The sequence below is a fragment of the Pteropus medius genome, unplaced genomic scaffold (genome assembly GCF_902729225.1).
Source record: "Pteropus medius unplaced genomic scaffold, Ma_sr-lr_union100, whole genome shotgun sequence".
NCBI classification, from domain to species: Eukaryota; Metazoa; Chordata; class Mammalia; order Chiroptera; family Pteropodidae; genus Pteropus; species Pteropus medius.
In genome coordinates this window covers 997,528-1,015,354 of record NW_024351072.1, presented here as the reverse complement: position 1 = coordinate 1,015,354, position 17,827 = coordinate 997,528, and the positions used below count along the sequence as shown (strand labels likewise).

Here is a 17,827-nt window from a genome sequence, read left to right as displayed (position 1 = left end):
TATTCCTATACAAAGGTGAAGTACTTTTATTGTTTATTTGCTTTCTGTCCCACCTCATGCTTAATGCACCTGGCCTCGAGGCGCAGTCTTGATACAAGGAAGAAAGGGAAAAGGGAAGAGCCGCAAACTCTTGCAGTTGGTGCAACCGAGATGCACTTGACGCTTCGCGGACCTGAGCTTCCTCCGCCCCTTCCATAGCCCCCGCCTTGGGGATAATTTGCATGGAGCCGGAGGCTAGCGGAGAGCCCGCCCGCCCGCCTCGCTGATTGGCTGAGCTGGCCAGTGCGTCAAGCTCTTTTGTCTCAGAGGATCAAAGCAACCACGGCTGCCTTGGGAACCGTGCTGCCTAGACTCCGCTCTCCCTCGCTGGGCAGACTTGCTGAGCAGCTCAGTCTGGCAGCCCCCAGTTGCTTAGCGGCCAGGGAGGCTCCCGTCCTTTTCTCTTGCAGGGCTGAGGAGACCGAAGGAGGCATCCGCAGCTGTCACACCGAAAGGTCTGCAACGCACAGGCTGAGCACAGGTAAAGAAAGGGAGTGCGATTGCCCAGCTCGGAGACACGAGGGGAAGCCCCACCAGTACTCGGCGGCTTCCTGCTTGGAAAATCGAGAACTGTGAGGCAGGGCAAGGAGCACTCCCAAGGCCCGGCTACGCTGAGGGAGGAGGTGGGGTGCCACTGGATGCTGCCCAATGGGTAGGATTTGCCTGGATTGAAAAGGGGGCGTTTTCAGGGGGCGGGGTGAAGGAGAGAATCTCAGGCTGTCTGTCTTGAACCCTCTTTGCATCTCCTCATCTCTTACTGGGGAGGAATATGTGGGTGTGCGCGTCCAACTCCTATTCCCTTTCTCGGTGGCAGGCCATCAAAACCGAATGTGAACTTGAATTCTGTGTGGCTGATTGCAGAGCTGGTAGGCTGACGGTTTCCTGGGGGAAATGTAATGGGGCGAGGGTCGCTTTAGCTTGTATTCAGAAGGTGGGAGAGGGAATTTTCCGCCTGCCTACCGCGCAAGCAGCGAGAGGTGGGGGTTCGGGGGGGTGAGTGGGGAGGGAGGGAGAGGATAAGGCTGTTTCTGACCTTTCGTCTCCTTGCCCTGACCTCCGCGGCGGCGCAATCTTGATGCCTTGAGGTCCCAGATCACCGACCCCCGGTGGACAGAGATCAGCTGTACTCCGGAGACAGTTTTCTCACGGAGGCCACCAGTTGCAGAAGCTGGAATAAAATAAAGGCACGCGCTTGTTCCAGAGCTCATGTAAGAATCTGAGAGATAAGTGGGGAGACACTTTGAGAAGGGGGCGTGGTTGAGGCCTGAGACCATGTGGTTAATGAGATCGCACTTATTCCCACAAATATGTGACTGTGCTCTATTTTGAGAGCCCAACATCAACTTTATACACTATTATACTTAGAATTAGAAGCAACAGTTGCCATCCCTCTTGAAGGACTGGCGGGAGGGATGGATGTGGCTGTCGAAAGCTCCCTGCTAACACGGAGGCACCGGCTGGCTCCGTGAGGTGGTAATTGCCAGTCTCCTGGAGGATATTTTTAGGGCACTGGGCAGATATAAAATATACTGAAGGATATTCGGGAAGGGAGAGAAAACAAGTGCAGCTTCGTTACCCACCCTCCTTAAAAAAAAACCTGTTATTTTTTTCTTTTTACAGTCGCTACTGAGATAGGAGGAAGGCAGAGAGCCCTCCTGCACGCCTGCAGATTAGGCTTTTCCAAAAAGCCTGACCATCTCATTATATTCAGATACCCGATCATCGTAGGTCATGGCTAGCATTATTGCACGCGTGGGTAACAGCCGGCGGCAGAACTCACCCTTGCCGCCATGGGCCCATTCTATGCTGAGGTCCCTGGGGAGGAGTCTTGGTCCTTTGATAGCCAACATGGCAGAGAGAAACATGAAGTTGTTCTCCGGGAGGATGGTGCCGGCCCAGGGGGAAGAAACCTTTGAAAACTGGCTGATTCAAGTCAATGGGGTCCTGCCAAATTGGAATATGTCGGAGGAGGAAAAGCTCAAGCGCTTGCTGAAAACCCTTAGGGGCCCCGCCCGGGAGGTCATGCGTTTGCTCCAGGCGGCCAACCCCAACCTAAGTGTGGCAGATTTCTTGCACGCAATGAAATTGGTGTTTGGGGAGTCTGAAAGCAGTGTGACTGCTCATGGTAAATTTTTTAACACCCTGCAGGCACAAGGAGAGAAAGCCTCCCTTTACGTGATCCGTTTAGAGGTGCAGCTCCAGAACGCTGTTCAGGCAGGGATTATAGCTGAGAAAGATGCAAATCAGACTCGCCTGCACCAGCTCCTTTTAGGGGCTGAGCTGAATGGAGGCCTGCGCTACAGGCTGAAGCATCTTCTCAGGATGTATGCAAATGAACAGGAGCGTCTTCCCAATTTCCTGGAGTTAATCAGAATGATAAGGGAGGAAGAGGATTGGGATGACACTTTTATTAAATGGAAGCGGGCCAAAAGATCTGAGTCAATGGTGGAGAGGGCAACCAGCCCAGTGGCATTTCAGGGCTCCCTACCAATAGTGATCAGCAGTGCTGATTGCAACGTGATAGAGATAGATGATACTCTCAATGACTCAGATGAGGATGTGATTCTGGTGGAGGCTCAGGACCCTCCACTTTCATTCTCGGGTTCTCCCCCTAGACACAGGGCCAGACCTCGGGATCCAGTAGTAGTCATTGATTCCCCCCACAGTTCCCAGGCTCAACCTCCTTCCACCAGTGGGGGTTCTGGCTATAAGAATGATGGTCCTGGGGATATGCGTAGAGCCAGGAAGAGAAAATACACAATCCGCTGTTCACATTGTGGTGAGGTGGGCCACTCAAAGGAAACCTGCGACAATGAAAGCAACAAGGCCCAGGTGTTTGAGAATCTGATCGTCACCCTGCAGGAGCTGACACATACTGAGGAAGAGGGGTCAAGAGAGGCCTCTGATGAACCCAATGACAGTGAGGTGCTAGCCCCCAGCCTCAAATAAACCTTAAGCTATATTCAGAGTCCAGCGACGGGAAAGCTGGATGGGGTGGGGGTTGGTGCTTCTAATTGCATGACTTAATCCACAAAGCGGCTTTCTTTCAGGGTGGAGGAAAAAGGGTCTTGGATACCAGCACAGTGGAGGGAGATGGCCTGACCTCTGTCCCTGCTCCCCCACCCCCACCCCTGCTGCCTAAGGGTCTGTTTCCTGTGTGTGCCCATTTCCTTGTCGACTCTATTCTCTTTGTGAAAGTGGTATATTTCATTGTTAAATCTTCAAACAATAAAGTACAAAAAAGTAAAGTACAAGTTATCCCAAACTCTCTACCCTTATATAACCATTGTCAACCCTTTGGTGAATGTCCTTCTAGATATTTCCCTATACTTATATACCCAGACAGATATATGTACAAAGAAAAGTGATCAAATATAAGTGCTGTTCTATAGTCTGTATTTTTTCACTAAACAACATATGTTGTAGGCTTCTTTCTATGTCAATAAATATATAACAGCATCTATTTTAATGTCTTTGTGGTATTTTAAGAAGTAAATGAAAAGGGAATAAGAGAAATATAGTAAAAAGCTATAAAGGGGTGAGGTTGTATCTCAGGGTGGGGTTTTTAGCAACCTCATTTGGCAGATGAGGAAAAGGGAAGAAGAATGAGCTGAAATATTCCCCAAAGGTAAATGGACAGAGCCCCTTACTACAACTGACCTGTCCCTTATGTCATAGAGCCAAACTATGACACCCACTAGTTGACAATGCCCCAACGCTTTCTTCTCTAATGTATCCAGAGGAGTCTGATGTCTGGGGAGTCTGGTGCTGAGGTTACAGCTCAAAATAGGGGATTCCAGGAGCTCTGTTCCCGGTCTATTTGGAGAGGAGTAGCTCTCTCTCCTCTGGGTGGATTTCTTAGATTGTTGCCAGGAATCTCTCTTGTGGGTTGAAACTGCCCTCTCCCCACTCCTCAGTTAAGGAAAGGAGAGTCTCAGCTGATGGTTCCAGAGCCTGACCCCGTAAGCCCTGAAGCTACATGCTGGAGGCCACAGGCAGCCCAGGACTCCAAGTCAACCCCACCCCAACCTGAGAATTGAGACTAGCTGGGGAGGGATGAAAAGCAGCCTAGTGGCCAGGACACATGAAGGAACATAGGGATTAGAAATCCAGAGAGCCCTATACACCATTTTTCAGAGTGGAGGGCATTTATGGGAGAGGGAGGAAGAAAAGGACCTTCTTAGGAACCTTCCCTGTCCCCTCTCCTGAACTCATATTGGAGGGTGATAAAAAAAGAGGACATGTGTGACCTAAGGATCTGTGGGTTCCTATGTCTCTTGTAGGTCCAAAGTCCCTATCTCTGTGAGGACAAGGCTGGGGGCATGAGAGTGATTGCATTTAAGGCAGGGAGTGGGGAGTGAATTGAATATGCAGACTGGAGGACTTGAAGGAGTTTGTCATACAGGAAATTGCTGCTTCACAGAGCTGAGAGGACAGAGTGTGCAGCAGTGGGGAGATAGTGCATCAGAGGAGAAACACAGAACTGTGTGGGTAAGGGGAAAGCAAATGATGACCTGGTAGACTCACATGAAGTTTGACAGAGACAGGAACACTGGTAGCAAATGCAGATTCTAGGGTTTCATATAGAACTCTGGACTGTGTCGTATCAGGAATGGCACAGATTGAGGGGCCCATGGAGAGGTATTGGGGTTCTAATTATGCTAGCAGTTGATGTGCCACTCATAGGGACAAAGGGCCCCGAGGGAGGAGGAGAAGCCAGGTATTGTAAGAAGCTGGTGCAGCCTTCCCTGGGCTGCCATATCCAGAACCTGTCTTGAAGTGCTTCTCTTTCCAGAAACAGCCTCTCAGCTCCTCCCTGGCTTCTTGCTTCTGCTCCATCTATGATCCCACAATCTGATCTTACAACTCCTTCTCCCCACAAGCCACACTCATCTCTTAGTGGAGGGGGAATGGAGGTTTCACTTTCTGTGCTCTATCACCCCTCTCCATCCCCACATTCTTTAGCCTCCTTAACCCTCATGGACAGGAGACTCGGAAGGCCTCTCTGCCTCAGACCCTTTAGCTGAGAACTTCCCAGGAGCAAAGACTTGAGGCCACTCTTTGCATCTATATCCAGGGCACCAAAGGGGTCCCTTCCGAACCCCCAGAGAAGAGGCGTCTCCACTCAGGGCCCCAAAGCCACAGACCCCCTCCCCCAATACTTCTTAGCTCACATAGGTTTTAACCCTAAGTCTTCTCTGCCCTACCCTAAATCTACTGTTATGAGATATCTATCTCCCTCATCTAGTCCAGGTTAGAATATCATTTTACTTTCTGCTTATCTTTTCTTAATTTTACTCTATAAACATTTGTTCAATATTTGCCCAAAGACACAGTTTAAGCTGCTAAAATTTCTTTCTGGCACTAGGTAGAATAGAAAAATGAAATGAAAAATAAAGAACTTCTGTCCATCCCGCTACCCTCCTTTTCGTTGGTGTTAGCTTGGGGCTCCAGTATAGACCACTGCTTTGAAAATCTGTTCTGTGATTCATCCTGTTTCCTTCCTTTCCCACTGTCCTTTCTGTTGTGTGAATTTGAGATTGTTTAAATTTTTATTTCACCAACCTGATGTACTCTGACATTTTTTAAAAATTTGTGTGGCACTGGCTTTTCTTTTACTCAAGAATTATTTCTCCCTAATTAGAAGGCATGGAACCAATACCAGGACATTCATATCAGACTAATGGGGTTAGCCTAAAAAGGGCTTCATTTTAAATTATGGGTTTATTTTCTTCCTTTCTGCTTTCATTCTCATTGGTCGCTAAGAGATGAAAATCACTCTTTTGTCAGAAGAAACTGGTCTCTGAGTGCCCTTTTGCATTCTGTTTCCTTCCTTCCTGCATTCTTTCCACTTGGTTTCCTTGACACCCTTCTCTTATGTTCCCCACTCCCTGACCTTTTTGGTACCCACTTCTTAGTCTCCTTTGCTGAATCATCTTCCTATTCCAGATCCTTCCATAATAGTCATAAAAATAAAAATCATTACAACTGTGATTTATTAACAGCTTACTGTGTGCCAGGCACCCTGTACCAAGTTCTTTAAATGTGTTAGCTCCTTTTATCCTCCTATCAGCCCTATAAGATAGGTATTACTATTAGCACATATTTCAGATGAATAAACAGGCTGGAAAGTAAAGAAACTTGCTTAAGGTCATGCAGCTAGTTAGTGGTGGAACCAGAGGTCAGACTCCTGGGTAGAAGTCAAAACTTCTTACATGTCTTAGCTCTCATATGTTCATTTACAGCACCCTACTGTTACCAAACTCAAGGGGTTTACTGCTTTGGGTGTTCTGGTCAAGACCAAGACATGGTTGTCTTTAGGCAGTTTTATTTAGTTGCAGCAAGTAAAGCAGACAGGGGATTCACATCCAAAACTGTCTCCCTAAGGTGGGGCTTAGCCATTGCTTATATACACGATTTGGTTAATTATATGTTGATTTCATCTTGGCAGTTGGCTGAACATATATGGATTTTGTTAATTATATGTTTATTCCTTCTTTGTAATAGGCTACACCTATCAGGTTGGATTCTGGTCAAGCTCATCAGATGATAGCTCCACATGCAAAATACTGTGCTACATTTTAACATTTAGCAAGAATAGCATTTAATAAGAACCGCTCAAGAGTCCTGAGACTCTTGTCCTTTCTAACAACTGCCCCGAGACTTTTAACTCCTTAATTCTTTTTTGTAAATTTTATTTTATTATTTTTAATTATATTTTATTATTAATTTCAAGTATACAGTACATTAGTTAGATATTTATATAGTTTGCAAAGCAATCCCCCTAATTGCTCTTCCTCTCCTCTGGTTCACCACCTAGCCATTACATTAATGCTAATTGCATTCCCTATGCCTTTCTCCCATGCCCATGACCATCTATCAACTGCTAACTTGTACTTCTTTAACCCTTCACCCCATTCTCCCAGACCCCTAACACTCCTCTCCTCTGGCCATCACCAGATTGTTCTCTATAGCTGTGAGTCTTTTTTAAATTAGTTTGTTCTTTTTGTTCCTTAGATTCCGCATATAAGTGAAATCATGTGGTATTTATCATCCTCTGTCTGACTTATTTCACTCAGCAGAATAACCTCTAGGTCCATCTATGTCGTAGCAAATGGTAGGATTTCATTTCTTTTTAATGGTTGAGTAATATTCCCTTGTAAATATGAACCATAACGTCTTTATCCAATTGTCTGTTGATGGGCACTTACGTTGCTTCCATTTCTTATCTATTGCAAATAATATTAGGGTGCATATTATTGATATTAGGGTGCATAGACTTTTACGAATTATTGTTTTGGTTTTCTTTGGATAAACACCCAGAAGTGCAATTGCTGTGTCAAAAGGTATATCCATTTTTATTTTTTTGAGAAACTTCCAGACTATTTTTCATGGTGGCTGTAGTAATTTGCATTCCCACCAAAAATGTATGAGAGTTCCCTTTTCTCCACATCCTCATCAACACTTGTTCTTTGATTTATTGATGATAGCCATCCTGACAGGTGTGAGGTGATATCTCATTGTGGTTTTAATTTGCATTTCACTGATGATTGGTGACTTCGAGCATCTTTTCATATGTCTATTGGACATCTGTATTCCTCTTTGGAGAAGTATCTGCTCAGGTCTTCTGCCCATTTTTAAATTTTATTATTTTTTTGTTCTTGTTGTTGAGTTGTATGAACTCTTTATATATTTTGGATATTAACCTCTTATCAGATGTATCATAACGAATATCTTCTCTCATTCAGTCAGATGTCTTTCTGTTTTGCTGATGGTTTCCTTTGCAAAACTTTTTTAGTTTGATGTAGTCCCATTTGTTTATTTTGCCTTTTGATTCCCTTGTCCAGAAATTACTGTTAGCAATATCAGAGAGTTTACTGCTTATGTTTTCTTTTAGAAGTTTTATGGTTTCGGGTTTTACATTTAAGTCTTTAATCCATTTTGAGTCTATTCTTGTATACAGTTTCTTTTATTTTGCCTGTATCTGTCCCATTTTCCCAGCACTATTTATTAAAAACACTGTCTTTATTCCATTGTATATTCTTGCCTCCTTTGTCATATGTTAAGTGAATGTATAAGTATAGATTTATTTCTGGGCTCTCTATTCTGTTCCATTGATCAATGTATCTGTTTTTATGCCAGTACAATGCTGTTTTGATTACTGTAGCCTTGTAGTAAGTTTGATATCAGGTAGTGTGATACTTCCAACTTTGTTCTTCTTTCTCAAGATTGCTGTGGCTATTTGGAGTCTTTTATGGTCCCATATAAATTTTAGAATTATTTATTCTAGCTCTCTGAAAAATGCCATTGGTATTTTGATAGGGATTGCATTGAATCTATAGATTGCTTTGGGTAGTATGGCCACTTTAGTGATGTTGATTCTTCCTACCCATGAGCACGGTATATGCTTCCATTTATTTGTACCTTCCTTCTTCTATTTCTTTTTTCAATGACATAATTTTCTGAGAACAGGTCTTTTACTTCCTTGGTTAATTTGATTCTCAGGTATTTTATTGTTCTGATGCAATTGTAAATGGAATTGTTTTCTTAATTTCCTTTTCTGAAAATTCATCATTGGTGTATAAAAATGTCCTGACTTGTGAATATTAATTTTATATCCTACTACTTTATTGAATTCGTTGATCGATTCTAGTAGGTTTTTGGTGGAATCTTTAGGCTTCTCTATATGTTGTATCATGTCATCAGCAAATAACAAGCGTTTTACTTCTTCCTTTTAATTCAGATAACTTTTATTTCTCTTTCTTGTCTTATTGCTGTGGCTAAGACTTGTAATACAATGTTGAAGAGGAGCGGTGAAAGTGGGCATCCTTGTCTTGTTCCTGATCTTAAGGAAAACACTTTTAGTCTTTCCCCATTGGGTATGATGTTAGCTGTAGGTTTGTCATATATGACCTTTATTATGTTGAGGCATGTTCCCTCTATTCCCACTTTACTGAGAGTTTTATGATAAATGGATGCTGGATTTTGTCGAACACTTTTTCTGCATCTATTGATATGATCATATGGTTTTTATCTTTCAATTTGTTAATGTGGTCTATAACATTAATTGATTTGAGGATATCATACCAAACTTACATTCCAGGAATAAATCCAACTTGATTATGGTGTATGATATTTTTAATGTACTGCTGAACTCAGATTACTAGTATCTTGTTGAGAATTTTTGTATCAATGCTCATAAGAGATATTGGCCTGTAGTTTTCTTTTTTGGTAATGTCTTTGTCTGGTTTTGGAATCGAGGTAATGGTAGCCTCATAAAAGAAGCTAGGGAGCTTTCCCTTTTCTTGAAATTTTTCTTCTTCTTTTTTTTTTTATTATGGTGACATTGTTTAATGATATCCAGTAAGTTTCAGGTGTACAATTCAACAGTAAGTCATCCATACATATTGCATTGCGTGTTCATCTCCCACAGTTAGATTTCTTTCAGTAGCCACATATTTGACCCCTTTTACCCTATCTATCTTCCACTTCTCCCTTTACCCTCTGGTAACCACTAGCTATTGTCCATGTCCATGAGTCTCTGTTTGTTTGTCCTGTTCATTTGTTGCTTTTAGGTTTATATCTCACATATAAGGGATAGCATGTGATTTTCAACTTTTTCTGTCTGGCTTATTTCGCGTAGCATGATTATCTCGATTATCTCGAGGTTTATCCATGTTGTCACAAGTGGCAGTATTTCATCTCTTCTTATGGCTGATTAATATTCCATTGTATATATGTATCACATCTTCTTTAGCTAATCATCTATCGTAGGACACTTCGGTTGCTTCCATGTCCTGGCCACCATGAATAATGCTGCTATGAACATCAGTGTGTAAATATCTTTATGGATATGAGTTTTCAAGTCTTCGGGGTAAATATGGAGAAGAGAGTTTGCTGGATCATATGGTAGATCAATTCTTAGTTTTTTTGAGGAAACTCTATACTGTTTTCCATAGTGGCTGTACCAATTTGCAGTCCCACCAGCAGTGTATGAGGGTTCCTTTTTCTCTGCATCCTCTCCAACATTTGTTATTACATGTCCTGTTGAAAACAGCTATTCTTACAGGCGGGAGATGGTATCCCATTGTGGTTTTGATTTGTATTTCCCTGATAGCTGGTGATGTTGAGCATGTTTCCATATGTTTGTTGGCCATTTGTATGTCTTCTTGGGAGAAGTATCTGTTCAGGTCCCCTGACCTTTTGTTGTTGTTGTTGTTGTTGTTGTTGTTGTTGTTGTTGTTGTTGCTATTGAGTCATATGAGTTATTTATATATTTTGGACTTTTGTTTTTTGGGAGGTTTTTGATTACTGATTCAATTTCATTGGTGGTAATCTGTTGGTTCAGATTTTCTGTTTCTTTTTGACTCGGTCTTGGGAGATTGTAATTTTCTAGGAGTGTATCCATTTCTTTCAGATCGTCCAATTCTTTGGTGTCTAATTGTTCATACTATTTTCTTATGATCTTTTGTATTTCTGTGGGGTCCATAGTCATTTCTCTTCTTTCATTTTTGATTTTATTTATTTAAGTTCTCTCTCTTTTTTCCTTGATGAGTCTAGTTAAGAGTTTGTCAATTTTGTTTATCTTTTCAAAGAACTAGCTCTTGGTTTCACTAATCTTTTGTATTGTTTTTCTAGACTCTACTTCATTTATTTCTGCTCTGATCTTAATTATTTCTTTCCTTCTATTCACTTTGGGCTTTGTTTGCTGTTCTTTTTCTAGTTCTTTTAAGTGTAAGGTTAGATTGTTTATTTGAGCTTTTGCTTGTTTCTTGAGGTAAGGTTGTATTACTATGAATTTCCCTCTTAAGACTGCTTTCGCTGTGTCCCATAGATTTTGATTCGTTGTGTTTTCATTTCATTTATGTCTAGGTATTTTTTTTTATTTTTTCCTTGATCTCATTGATAGCCCATTCATTATTTAGTAGCATGTTATTTAGACTCCATGTGTTTGTGTGTTTTCAGTATTTTTTTCTTGTAGTTGATTTCTAGTTTCATACCATTGTGATCAGAGAAGATGGTTGTTATGATTTCAATCTTCTTAAATTTATTGAGACTTGTTTTGTGTCCTAACATGTGTACTATCCTGGAAAATGTTCCATGTTCACTTGAGAAGAATTTATATTTTGCCGCTTTGGGGTAAAATGAACTCCTTAATTCTTGAGGAAATGGGGACGAGGGTCATATTTTTGTAACTGCTTCTTGCTGAACATAGATAGAGTATATCTTTGAGTTAGAGGAGTGAAATTCTCTGGCCACATGACGTATGAAAATCTTGGGGTCCCCTAGGTTCTGGTGTTCCTGAGGACAGGAGTGCATAAAGAGACAGAATATAAAATAAGAATAGTAGTTAATAGATTGGGATAAGTCCTTTCTATAGCTCCCTGTTTAAATCTCAAAATCATCATGTGCCAGGAAGGAAAAAAATGGCGTAGATGATAGAGGTTCTGTTCATCCCTCTGGAGGCCAAGTCAAAGTTGTGACAGAAAAAAAGAGCAAGTAGCAAGGAAAAATTTCCTGGGTTCTAGATGATCAAGCCATACAACTAAGAGAAATTCAAGAAATCACCCTGCAACAACAGAAGGTATGATGGGGCGAGGATGCGGAGCTGCCTGGTCTCAAGCAGCTGAGTGAGACAGTGGCTGCAGCAATGGCAGAAGCTTCTTAATGGGTTGCGTCTGTGAGCGGATTTTCATGGTGATGGACTTGCTCACTCTGAGCACCAGTACCTATTTGGCTGCATGCAGAGGGCACCAGGGACTTACAGGGAGGCACTGTCAAAGTGAGAGCCATGGCGAGATTTGCTCTGTACAGAAGTGCTGGCAGTATCCATTGTTCCTTGTTGAGCCCTCCCTGCCTCCCAGTGTGAGGACACAGTGCTGCCATAGCCATGACATCATCAGACTGGATAAGAGGTCGCTCTGCCCAGGGGATTCCCTGAAACTCCACCTCCCCCAACTCGTAGCTCCACGCAAGCCACATCCAGGTATATCCTCAGCTAGTCAGGTGCTCCTTGCTGAGCAGCGCCTAGACACACTGGAGGCAGCTGGCCTTGGTTTCTGGTGTGGCCTTTTGAGGTAACTATAAGCACAGCATCTGTGGATTGCTTGCTGAATCTTAACAGGTGGCCCCAGAGGGGTAGAGGCTGGGGCTAGGTTTGGTCTGCAGCTGAACCCCTCTCAGGACTGTGCCACTGGACACCTACTTTACAAATCCATACTAATAAGACCGGGAGACTTAGGAGCTTTGCTTAGTACATAGAAACAGACATGGAAAAGCAGCCAAAATGGGAAGACAAAGAAGCAGAAACCATATAAGAGAACAGAGCAGAGATCCAGAAATAATGGTGTCAAACAATCTCACAGATGCAGATTTCAAAACACTGGTTATGAAGATGCTCAATGAACTTTTGGTTAAATCCAGTGAGAACTTCAACAAAGAGATAAAAAAGCATAAAAATGGAAGTAGAAATTATAAAAGGGAACCTATCTGAAATGAAGAACAGATTATCTGAGATGAGAAGTATATTAAATGGAACAAACAAAGGAATAAACAGAGTGAATAAAGAAAAGGATCAAATAACCTATCTAGAGGATAGGACAGCCAATCAGGACACTCAATCAGAATGGCAAGAGATAAGATGCCAAGACTATAAAAATAATTTAAGGAGCATATGGGACATTATTAATGGTCCAAACATCCGTCTAGTCAGTGTACCTGAAGAAAATCAAGATGGTGAAAAGCTGTTTGAAGAAATAATGGTGAAAAACTTCCCTAACTTGGTGAAGGAAATGGACATAGAACCCAAGGAAGTTCAGAGAATCCCAAAAACCAGGGATCCAAAGAAGTCCACACCAAGACACATCATAATTAAAATGCCAAAGGTTAAATACAAAGAAATAATATTAAAAGCAGCAGGAGAAAAACAGATAGTTACCTAAAAGGGAATACTCATAAGGCTGGCAGCTGATTTCTCAGAAGAAACTATGCAGGACAGAAGGGCTTGACACAAAATATTTGACATGATAAAGACCCAGGATCTACAACTAAGAATACTTTATCCAGCAAAGCTATCATTTAGAGTTGAAGGACAGATAAAGAGCTTCCCAGACAAAAATAAGCTAAAAGAATTTATTACCACCAAGCCACTATTACAGGAAATGTTGGAGGGACTTCTTTAAGAAGAAAAAACATGTATCAAAACAGGAATAAAGAATGGTAACAACTACATTCCTATCAATAAATACCTCAAATGGAAAAGAATAAAGTGCTCCAACTAAAAGACAGAGTGGATGAATGGATAGGAAAACAAGACCCCTACATGTTGCCTACAAGAGACTCACTTCAGATTGAAAGACACACAGAGATTAGAAGGAAGGGAATGGAAAAGGATATTGCTTTGATGGACCCAGAAGGTATGTAAGTCAGAAAGAGAAAGGTAAACACTATATGATTTCACTTATATGTGGAATCTAAGGAATAAAAAGAACAAACTAATCAAAAACAGACTCACAACTGTAGTGGGCAATTTGGTGACAGACAGAGGGGAGGACCTTTGGGGGGCTGGGATAATGGGGTGAACGGTTAAAGAATTACCAATTAGTAGCTGATGGGTGGTCACGGGGATGGAGAGCACAGCACAGTGAATGCAATTAGCATTAATATTTTGGGTAGGTGGAGGGTCAGGGAAGGGTGGGAACAACTGTTGGGATCGTTTTATGAACTATATAGGTGTCTAACCAATGTGCTGTATACTTGAAACTAATTAAAATGAATAAATTAAAAAAATCATCATGTGCTATTTCACAGTTGAGGATGGGGGAGAATTTCTTAAATAGCTCAGCTAGGACACTCACTAACCAAGGTTTGGCTCAATCCACATGCCTGTGCTCTGCTCTCAGCCATTATACTCTATATTTGGCAGTGGTCACTGTGACCTCTTCCTGCTCTTCTGAACCTCTTCATAATACATGGCTCTTATTGCTCTTTGGGGAGCCAGGGAAAATCACAACAATGAATAGCAAGGTAAGTGGAGTGCTCCTGGGATCTAATGAGCAAGATGGACCATACTACAGCATCCTTAAGACGAAGAATTCTAAGCCTCTCATAATTGCTTGCAGGGGGTGGGGGAAGAGAAGTTGCTGTCATATTTGCAGTTTCTTCTCATATCATCCAGGATACCAAGCCATGATTTTTATTCAGGAATCACTTATTGAGCTGCTAAGGTGTACAAAGTTTTGACGGGGGTATAAAAATCAAGGAGACCAAGACCCCACCACTCATAAACTCACACCCTGGTGGGGAGAGAGACAAATAGGAGCACTACTTTAACAGGAGACATGTGCCATACAAATAAACACAAATGAAGAGACACTGGTTTTCCTCCTCCTACAATAGGACTTTATCCACCATTTACCATTACGGACCATTCTCCGGTTCCTTTTCCATTCTCTTCTGATGATGATTTTCTCAAAACCATCTTTGCAGATATATGCTCTTTCATATGCCTGTGGAAAACACTGATGTCGCTTAAAATGTTTGTTCATTATTGTTATTACTACCACCATTATTTGACTGCTAAGTGAACGGACAGGGAACCAGTAAATTACTTTTTAAGTCCACTCTGATATCTTCCTAACATTTCAAGTCAACTGTATAACATTTCAAAACCAATATTTCCTTCAGACTAAAAGCAATTCATTTCTGTGTCATTTCCACCTTCTTTCCACACCATGTGGCTAGAAAGCCCAACCTTTTGGCTTCTATTACTCAAAATACATACATATGCTTGATTCTACCTGCTTCATTTTGCAAGTCCAGTAAAGCTGACTCAAACTACGTTTTTTAAATCATAGTAGACTTTTCTGTCTTTTTCTGGCACTAATCCAACCAGGTAATTTTCAAGAATCAAACTTATACTAAGTGTACTTGTGCTATGAGAGGAAAAAGGCCAAAGAGAGCCAGAACCACAGAAATTTCTTTTCTTAATATAAACCTCTTTTAAATTAAAGTTGACATACAATATTAGATTAGTGTCAGGTGTACCTCAAAGTTATTTGACATTTAGATACCTTACAAAGAGATCACCATAAGTCTAGTAACCATCTGTCACCGTACAAAGTTATTGCGATATTATCGATTGTATTTCCTATCAGAGTCATTCTTTTGGATTTCAGATTTGGGGCTAAAAACAAAGCACAGGTGGCTTGGGTCATACCTATTGTCATCTTTCTTTCTGACCATGTATAAACACTCCACAGCAGTTTGGAAAACACACTTGATCACCTAGGTTTGTCTTTTTCATCACAATCTTTAAACAGTGGTTCCTCAACCTGTTGCCCATCAGAATTTTCTGGACAGCATTGTCTAAAAAGTTCTCCAGTTTATTCTCATGTGTGACCAAGTGTGGTAACCACTGCTTTCAACCTTATGCATACTTATCTAACAAGGGTACTCATTGCCCCAAGTTTGAGGCAAAACTTATCTCTGAAGGAGTATATCTTTGGATTATGGATTCTTTGCTTTCTATGTCAATTTTTTTTTTTTTTTTTTAGTTTTCAATACTCCTAGATGTTTGGCATCTGTTACCACACCTTTGGTAAAGTTTCTGAAATTACACCTGCTTGTAAACTATAAATTTGACATTGATGTGGCATGTAGAAATTCATATTTTCTCCTTATCCTTCCGAGGAAGGGAAGCAGTGGGACTCTTCTATACGAATAAATTAATAGTAACTATTTTTCCTAAGAACTATGGATGTTCTGGGAAAGTCACGTATTCAAGCAGCCTACAAAACGTGTAGTTCTTCCCATAGAACCCCTAGCATATATCTTTATATCATTAGCCATAGACTGGATCCTGAATCTCACAGCCAAACCTTTGCCGCTCAGTCTTGCTTGTCTTCTACATAAGAGATCCTCTCACCTATCCCAGATCATGACCACTAGGAACCATGAGTTCACTTGCTGGTTCTTCTCAGTGGAGGTGGTGTGGCCTATCTGATGGAAACCTTGTTGTTCAGGGAACTTCAAGGAATCGTGCTTTCTTGGGTACCAGTCACATCTCCCATCATGAGTTCAACCCAGGCTGCGGGTACTCCAGGATATCCACTCCTTGGATGGAAGCAGGGTGAGGGTTTCGGGGGTGAAGCTTGTGTGTGATTAGATGTGAAAGTAATAAATGTGATTTTAAATGATCTCATGGGAAATGCTGAAACTTGAGAAAGCAAAGAAGCTGCACTTAATAAATAATGCCTCCAGAATCCACAATAGACTCTAAGCCTGGAACAAGGTTGCCTTGGACGAAACAGGCAGTTGACTCATTTGTGATATTTCTTAATTTATATAAGCGCTTATGTTTTTTTAATTTTTTAATTAAGTTTATTGGGGTTACATTGGTTAATACAATTATATAATTTTCAGGTATACATTATAATTTGACATCTGTATATTCTATTGTGTGTATACCAACCAAAGGCCAGTTTCCTTCAGCTACCATATATTTGATTCACTTTACTGAATTCACCCTCACCTTACTCAACTATATATGACCCCCTTTACCTCATCCACCTCCCCACTCCTCACCTAACCCCTACCCTCTGGTAACCACTAGTCTATAGTCTATGTCCACGAGTCTCTGTTTGTCCTGTTCATTTGTTGGTTTTAGGTTTATATCCCACATATAAGTGATATCATGTGATTTTCAACTTTTCCTGTCTGGTTTATTTCGCTTAGCATGATTATCTCGAGGTCCATCCATGTTGTCACAAATGGCAGTATTTCTTCTCTTCTTATGCCTGAGTAATATTCCATTGTATATATGTACCACTGCTGCTTTAGACAATCATCTATCATAGGACACTTTGGTTGCTTCCATGTCCTGGCCACTGTGAATAATGCTGCTATGAATATCGATGTGCAAATGTCTTTTCGGATATAGGTTTTCAAGTCTCTGGGGTAAATACCCAGTAGACGGATTGCTGGATCATATGGTAGATCAATTCTTAGGGGTTTTTTTGAGGAATCTCCATACTGTTTTTCATAGTGGCTGTACCAATATGCAGTCCCACCAGCAGTGTATGAGGGTTCCTTTTAATCCGCATCCTCTCCCACGTTTGTTACTAGTTGTCCTATTGAAAACCGTTATTCTAACAGGTGTGAGATGGTATCTCATTGTGGTTTTGATTTGCATTTTCCTGATAGCTAGCGATGTTGAGCATGTTTTCAAATATTTGTTGGCCATTCGTATGTCCTCTAAAAAGAAGTGTCTGTTCAGGTCCTCTGCCCATTTGTTGATTGGATCATTTGCTATTGCTGTTGTTGTTATTGAGTTGTATGAGTCCTTTGTATATTTTGGATATTAGGCCGTTATTAGAGGTGTTGCTTGCAAATATATTTTCCCATTCGGATGGTTCTCTCTTTACATTTTTGATGGTTTCCTTTGCTGACCAGAAGCTTTTTAGTTTGATGTAGTCCCATTCATTTATTTTAGCTTATACTTCCCTTGCTTTCGAGGTCAAATTCATAAAATACTGTTTAAGTCCAAGGTCTTTGAGTTTAGTTTCTATGTTTTCTTCTACACATTTTATTGTTTCAGGTCTTATATCCAGGTCTTTAATCCATTTTGAGTTAATTTTGGTGTGTGGTGATAGACAACAGTCTAGTTTTATTCTTTTGCAGGTGGCTTTCCAGTATTCTTAGCACCATTTATTGAAGAGGGTTTCCTTTCTCCGCTGTATGTTTTTGGCTTGTCAAAAATTATTCGCCTGTATAAATATGGGTTTACTTC

At 41.3% G+C, this 17,827-nt stretch overlaps 1 protein-coding gene across 1 annotated transcript; it reads left to right on the top strand.

The window, feature by feature from the left end:
• The first annotated feature begins 296 nt into the window (after window positions 1–296).
• On the top strand, window positions 297–3,502 carry ZCCHC12 (zinc finger CCHC-type containing 12). Its single transcript, XM_039842499.1, has 4 exons — window positions 297–520; window positions 854–905; window positions 1,125–1,247; window positions 1,660–3,502. The coding sequence occupies exon 4, from the start codon at window positions 1,771–1,773 to the stop codon at window positions 2,986–2,988; it is 1,218 nt and encodes a 405-aa protein (XP_039698433.1). The 5' UTR covers window positions 297–520; window positions 854–905; window positions 1,125–1,247; window positions 1,660–1,770; the 3' UTR covers window positions 2,989–3,502.
• Window positions 3,503–17,827: the final 14,325 nt, after the last annotated feature.